A 7,500-nucleotide genomic window follows, 5' to 3' on the forward strand; every position below is an offset into this window, starting at 1 on the left:
CCCTATTAACCTATTAACAGACAGTTCATAACAACACACACTCTAAAGGCTATTAACTATTATTATTATTATTATTATTGTTATTATTACTCTGGGTCTGAGTGCCTCATTACAGACCAGACTGCAACAGCCGCCACACATCACATCCTGTCTCAGCGAGAGAACATCCTGTCTGTTCTAAGTATCTATTATTCACAAGGTACTGCTGTACTCCTTGAGACTTGGAGATAAAGTTACACATTCACTGTAGAGGCTACAGTGTTCTACTGAACGCACGGTTGATCACCAGGCACGGCTGAATGGCTTCCGCTGAGCTTGCTGTTGGTTGGTGGATTAGATAGCCATTCCTAAGTGATTGGTGTCAGATTGTTTGTTGATATGACACTTGGTCCTGTTCACATATCATTGCCATAAAACAGTATACATATTGCATAGATCTCATTGACAATGTTAGCACAAGTGTTTGATATGTTACAGTACCAGGCAAACGTTTGGACACACCTTCTCATTCAATGGTTTTTCTTTATTTTTTATTATTTTCTACATTGTAGATTAATATTGAAGACATCAAAACTATGAAGGAACACATATGGAATTACGTAGTAACCAAAAAAGTGTTAAACAAACCAGAATATGTTTTATATTTTAGATTCTTCAAAGTAGCCACCTTTTGCTTTGATGACAGCTTTGCACACTCTTGGCACGGTGTGTCCAAACTTTTGACTGGTGCTGTATATTGAATCTAGCCACAAAGGCAAGGTTCATCCGTGGCTACGATGCTTCATATCTCTCCTCTTCTCTCCCGGTAGTTTCTCTCTCAAGCTCTCCGTGCGCACCTTCGCCCAGAGTGGTTTGCTCTACTACATGGCTCACGCCAACCAGATGGACTACGCCACTCTGCAGTTGATGGGGGGGCGTGTGTTCTTCACCTGTGACCTGGGCAAGGGCCCTGCCAGCGCCTCCTTCCCGGTGCCTGTCAACGACGGCCAATGGCACACGGTGAGTGACCTCTGACCCCGTACCGGGGGGGAATTCTGGGATGGGGTGCAGCAGGGCTCGACACTCAGACCGCAGCATGTGGTTGTTGCTATGCAACACTGCGTTTGCGTTGCATGCCCCACACATTCAATTTACGCAACTCTGGCGGAAGTTACTTTGTGATATTCTGTGATTGTCTGGAATGCCTATTTGGCGAGGTATGCAAGCAACTTTTCAAAATAATTTCAATACCCGATCTTGGAAAGTGCGGAGCCACAACCACATAACAGGCTCGGAGTGAAATAGAAGAAACAGAAGAAACACAATAGAACACTAAGTGAGTAACTACTGTAGTTAACACAAACCTGACCCCTGTGTGTGTGTGTGTGTGTGTGTGTGTGTGTCTGTATGTGTGTGTGTGTGTGTGGGTGCATGCGTGTGTCTGTGTCTGTGTGTGTGTCTGTATGTGTGTGTGTGTGTGTGTGTGTGTGTGGGTGCGTGCGTGCGTGTGTGTGTGCGTGTGTGCGTGTGTGTGTGTGTGTGTCTGTGTCTGTGTCTGTGTCTGTGTCTGTGTCTGTGTCTGTGTCTGTGTGCAGGTGAAGACAGACTTCAACAAGAAGAGCGTGGTGATCAGCGTGGACGGACAGGCCTCGGCTCCCGTCCCAGTCAAAGGCAACACTCTGGATGTGGAGAAGCAGCTGTACCTCGGGGGACTGCCCCACACCTACACCGCCAAGAAGATCGGCAACGTGAGTCACCGTAGCGTAACACAGATCCCTCAACACCGGCTTGAAGATAGCTGAGAGAGTCCTCTACTACAGCTATAGCGGGTGCATCCCAATAGTCTAAAGTGGTTTCCTCCCTTTGTCCCCCTCCCTTCCTCAGCACTGATCTGAAAAAAAGAAAGAACCATAGGCCAGATGGCCGCAGTGAACCCGTTGTGAAGAGGTGTGTGTTCTCTCCTCCAGGTGACCCAGAGCCTGGCAGGGTGTGTGCAGGACGTGATGCTGAACACTGTGAAGCTGAACACCCAGAGCCCCGTGTCAGGACACGCCACCGCTCCCTGTTTCACTGCTGCTCAGGACGGGACCTTCTTCAATGGGAGCGGATATGCTGCCCTGAGTGAGTACTTCCAATACGCCCCCAAACACACGCACGCACACACACACACACACACACACACACACACACACACACACACACACACACACACACACACACACACACACATGCACACACACACACACACACACACACACAGACAGACACACACACACACATGCACAAACACACACACATGCACAAACACACACACATACACACACACACGCATGCACACACATACACATACACACACACATATATACAGACACACATATACAGACACACACATATACAGACACACACATATACATAAACACACACACCCACACACACACCCACACCCATCCACACACACACACACACCCACGTTGTTTGTATGCATGTGTATGTATGAGTGTGTGCCTATGCGTGTATCTATGTGTGGTGTTTAACGCTGACTGCTCCGGTCCTCCCCAGTGAGAGACGGGTACAAGGTGGGCTCGGACGTGACGGTGGCGCTCGAGTTCCGCTCCACGGCACCAGACGGAGTTCTCCTGGGGGTCAGCAGCGCCAAGGTGGACGCCATCGGACTGGAGCTGACCAACGGACAGGTCAGTGGCCCAGTCGCCAGACTGACCGTTCTCGGCGCCACAGGCGTCACAGAACAAACGCAGTAAAGAGGTTGTTTGTTGACAGTGTGAGCTGAATGTGTGTCAGGGTCGCTCAACTGACTACTGACCTCCTATCCGTCTTATCTGAAGCTGTAAACTTGTGGAATTTCTTTCTACTCGATAAGATTAGCGCAGGATGGTACATGAGGAAGGAAGACGATTTATCAGTGACCGTATTGCACAGTTTCCCATCGTTCTTTTGAAAAGATAATCAACATCCCATACAGTCCCGCTTAGGGCTGTAATTCTAAAAAGGTTGTGGTGGCGTTTTATCATATAAATGAAAGCTATGACCACAGGTCTAGTCAGTAATGATGTGTTAAAAAATGTCAATAGACATTTTACAAAAAAATGTCAATAAATTATATTTACATTTACATTTATGGCATTTAGCAGACGCCTTTATCCAAAGCGACTTACAACAATACATTTGTTTAAGTAAGTGAATCATCTATCCAACAGTCATCATAAGACAAAGTAATCAATGCTCACACCAGGGGCCAGTGGCAGTCATTGGCAGTCGTAATGCCAGAAGGCTATTTTTTATTTTTTTATTATTATTATTATTATTATTATTATTAACAGGAGAGAAACTTGTACAGGGGGGAACATGGGGGTGAAGAGGTCTCTAGGGTTAGGGTTAGTACAGGGGGGATAGTGGGGGTGAAGAGGTCTCAAGGGTTGGGGTTAGGGTTAGTACAGGGAGGGTAGTGGGGGTGAAGAGGTCTCAAGGGTTGGGGTTAGGGTTAGTACAGGAGGGTAGTGGGGGTGAAGAGGTCTCAAGGGTTGGGGTTATGGTTAGTACAGGGAGGGTAGTGGGGGTGAAGAGGTCTCAAGGGTTGGGGTTAGGGTTAGTACAGGGAGGGTAGTGGTGGTGAAGAGGTCTCAAGGGTTGGGGTTAGGGTTAGTACAGGGAGGGTAGTGGGGGTGAAGAGGTCTCAAGGGTTGGGGTTAGGGTTAGTACAGGGAGGGTAGTGAGGGTGAAGAGGTCTCTAGGGTTAGGGTTAGGGTTAGTACAGGGAGGGTAGTGGGGATGAAGAGGTCTCAAGGGTTGGGGTTAGGGTTAGTACAGGGGGGGTAGTGGGGGTGAAGAGGTCTCAAGGGTTGGGGTTAGGGTTAGTACAGGGGGGGTAGTGAGGGTGAAGAGGTCTCAAGGGTTGGGGTTAGGGTTAGTACAGGGGGGGTAGTGGGGGTGAAGAGGTCTCTAGGGTTGGGGTTAGGGTTAGTACAGGGGGGGTAGTGGGGGTGAAGAGGTCTCTAGGGTTGGGGTTAGGGTTAGTACAGGGAGGGTAGTGGGGGTGAAGAGGTCTCTAGGGTTGGGGTTGGGGTTAGTACAGGGAGGGTAGTGGGGGTGAAGAGGTCTCAAGGGTTAGGGTTAGGGTTAGTACAGGGGGGTAGTGGGGGTGAAGAGGTCTTTAGGAGGGACTGTTAAGATGTAGCCTGAAGAGATTAGCGATAGAAACTCTCTCTCTCTCGCTCACTCTCTCATTGGCGATTGGTGACATGTGACATTGTGACATCATGACGTGTTTCTGTGCCCGTAGGCGGTCTTCCACGTGAACAACGGAGCTGGGCGCGTGTCGGCCTCGTCGCGACGTGGCTCCTGGTTGTGTGATGGGCGCTGGCACACCCTGCTGGCCAGGAAGACCAAGAACAGCCTGAGTCTGACCCTGGACGGGGTCACCACCCTCACGAACAACCCCCACCCCCAGTCCACCTCCGCAGAGACCAACGACCCCGTCTACGTAGGAGGATACCCTGGTACGTCACGAATTACGAAGTTCAGCCCTATGACCCATGACCCTCTCGGCCCTACTAGGCCCAAGCCTAGGCACTAGTTGATGTCTGAGAGGGTTTGATAGGTGTAAGCGCTATAGTAGTTAGCTCCATCCAAGTTAGATTCCTAGGTTCACTTTAGACTTCATTTACCTCCAGTAGTAGTTTAAATAAATCCCTCTCTCGCTCTCTCTCTCTCCCCCCCCCCCCCTCTCTCTCTCTGACAGATGGAGTGAAGCAGAACTGTTTGTCGACCAGAACTTCGTTCCGCGGTTGCATGCGTAACCTCCGCCTCATCAAGGGTCATGTGACTGACGCTCTGGACTTCAGCGCAGCATTCACCCTGGAGGGGGTGTCCCCTCACTCCTGCCCCGCCTCCGCTGCATAACCTCACCACGACCTTGCAGCAACCATGCAAAGACCTCAGCACCCTGGAGGGAGTGTCCCCTCACTCCTGGCTCTCAACAGCTGCAACCAGAACCAGAACCAGAACCAGAACTGTACCATCGTCTTCCAGCAACCATGCCACAACCTACCATTTGTTAATATTCTAAACCGGGACGTGACCCTCGAAACCTACTGTATGAATACAACCTCCCCATTTGTAACGCTGTGTAAAGACACTAGAACACTAATGATCAAGGTTCTTGTTGATGTGAAAGGTGTTTTTGAAAATCAGCTGATTTTCGAAAGTGATTACGACAACAGTTTTTGTACATTTTGACCTCCCCAAATGATTTGGGCAGTAGCAAGTAAGCATTTCTGTTTGATGGCGTAGAAGATTCGTATTTGTTAATAAAATGCAATAAAATAACCTGAGGTTGTATTTTGTCATATTTGAATGGTCAGACTTGCTGTGTTGGTCCCAAAAGTGTATAGACGTCCACTCATGTGTCATACATACCATATAAACATACGTTTCTATCAAAAACATCTTTCTCTTATCTGTTCTATGTCTGCATACTCCTCCTGGGAAAGCTATCAGAATAATGACAATGATGAATCCAGTTTCTTTGCTATTTTTGTCAACCTCTGGGGAGTGAAGAGAAAGTGAGAGGAATTTCCTGAGGACTTGACAGTCTCAACCAGTCGAGACATGATTCAGAGGAAGAACAGCGGGGAAAAAAGAAGAGCAGGGGAAGCGAAAAGACAAGAACAACTCCATCATTTTGAAGTTGTTGTTTTATTTGACTGTGTCAGTGATACATGAAGCCACTGAGCTTCAACAGCCCAGCGGCCAAATCAGAAACAACAAGGACTGTCAGCAGTGGTCAAATAATATTAATGTAATACAAATGCAAAATCATAAAAAATGAAAAATCTGAATGGTATTTACAGAAAAAAACACACATGGTGAGAGAGTCCATGGTGTAGAACATCCTTTACAAAATCTGTTTTTTTTGTTTTGTTTTATACACTGAGTTCAGAAGAATAAAAAGACACCACATGTTAAATCCTGAGCGAAGTGGTGAACATCACAACCTTCATTTGGTTCCCTAGACCCAGATTAAGCCTAGTCCAGGACTAAAGATCATGTTCAATTGAGAGTCTCTATTGAAAGTGCTTTCTAGTCTGGGAGTAGTCTTAGGCCCACTCTGGAAAATCCGCCTTCAAGGCTGGTTTCCCGGGCACAGATTAAGCCTAGTTCTGGACTAAATAATGTGATCGGTAGAAAATCTCAGTTGAAAATGCATTTTAGTCTAGGATTTAGGCTTAATCTGTGTCCGGGAAACCAGCCCCTTCGTGTCTTTCTCAGCCCCGGGATGAAGTTGCCCCCTAGGCACTGATCTCGGATCAGCAACCCTCCCCAAATTCTAACCTTGAAGAGGAGGTAAAAAAACACAAAACTGACCCAAGATCAGTGACTACTACGGTCAACTTCCCCCTGCTCCATCCTATCAATGCTACAGGTTCATTGGGATGACAGAATACTTATGTAAGAGCCAACATCAGCCACGGTGTTGACAACCATGGCACTGGCAAACATTGAACTAAGATCCATACAGAGCAGTACAAAGTGGAGGGTTGAGCTAACACACACACACACACACACACACGCACACACACACACACACACACGCGCACACACACACACACACTGCCCTCCCTGGGTGTAGGTAAACATGATCCACCAGTTCAAACACTGTCAGCAAGCACATGCTGCTTTGAAGAAACTCTTTTATGGCCTCACTTTGGTTCCCTTCTCCTCCTTCTTCTCCTTCTTCTCCTTCTTCTCCTTCTTCTCCTCCTCCTCCTCCTCCTCCAGTCTCTAGGCATGCACAGTCATCTCACGCGACATCATTAGTACTGCAAGTCTCTGACGCAGTCACAACATTAGAGTGGTAGACAGGGCGTGTGTTAGGTCATAGGTCATACTGTGGTAGTGTGTACATGGTCGTATATCAGTCATAGGAACAACATTCAGAGACGGTCGGGAGACGGGGAGGTGAGGGGGGGTTACTGTAAGTGCTGGATCTGACTTCATGAGTGACAAACTCTTTCTCTTTCTCCTCTCCCTCGCTCCTTCCCTCCCTGTGGGCTCTCGCGGCAAACCGAGAGGCTCGTCCCCAGACTTGGGAATCCAACCGGGCTTTGTCGCCTAAGAAATCATGCTGTTCTCATAATCCATACAAATGTCGTCGTTTATGTGGTATGATGTGCAATATGATAATACCAAAAAAAATAAAAAAGCAGGATAAGTTAGTGTGTATAAATATAGTAAGTACGTGTTTTTACTGGGCTTGCGTGTGGTGGTGGTAGTAAACATGAGATAAGTAGAGAGGTCCATCATGGTCCGTGGTGGTCACACACACACACACACACACATCTTTGGCACCAAACAATCCCGATGGCCAGCATGGTGTATGGTCAGTCAGATGTGTAACACAGGTCTTCACATACTGTAGCTGCCCCCCCACCCACCCCCCACCCCCACCCCCCACCTCTCTGTAATCCACACGCTCAGAGAGGTTTTGTCTGTTTTAGTATTTTT

General features: G+C 47.9%; 2 protein-coding genes across 4 annotated transcripts in view; one reads left to right on the forward strand and one right to left on the reverse strand.

Moving 5' to 3' along the window:
• The window catches only part of lama1 (laminin, alpha 1), a gene marked incomplete at its 5' end in the record, with an annotated part of 57,660 nt that extends 52,287 nt beyond the window's left edge, over positions 1-5,373 (forward strand). Inside the window, 6 exons of the mRNA XM_083682078.1 lie at positions 810-999; positions 1,575-1,727; positions 1,947-2,100; positions 2,539-2,672; positions 4,277-4,493; positions 4,736-5,373. Of these exons, the coding sequence (XP_083538204.1) occupies positions 810-999; positions 1,575-1,727; positions 1,947-2,100; positions 2,539-2,672; positions 4,277-4,493; positions 4,736-4,896 (1,009 nt within the window). The 3' untranslated portion in view covers positions 4,897-5,373. The remainder of the gene's footprint in view (positions 1-809; positions 1,000-1,574; positions 1,728-1,946; positions 2,101-2,538; positions 2,673-4,276; positions 4,494-4,735) is intronic.
• A 274-nt stretch (positions 5,374-5,647) lies between these two features.
• arhgap28 (Rho GTPase activating protein 28) overlaps positions 5,648-7,500 on the reverse strand; it is a gene marked incomplete at its 5' end in the record, with an annotated part of 26,548 nt that continues 24,695 nt past the window's right edge. For all 3 annotated transcript variants that reach the window (XM_083674953.1, XM_083674954.1, XM_083674955.1), the window contains one exon: positions 5,648-7,500. This exon is cut by the window's right edge and continues 378 nt beyond it.

The sequence above is a fragment of the Argentina silus genome (assembly GCF_951799395.1).
Source record: "Argentina silus genome assembly, chromosome: 1".
NCBI lineage: Eukaryota > Metazoa > Chordata > Actinopteri > Argentiniformes > Argentinidae > Argentina > Argentina silus.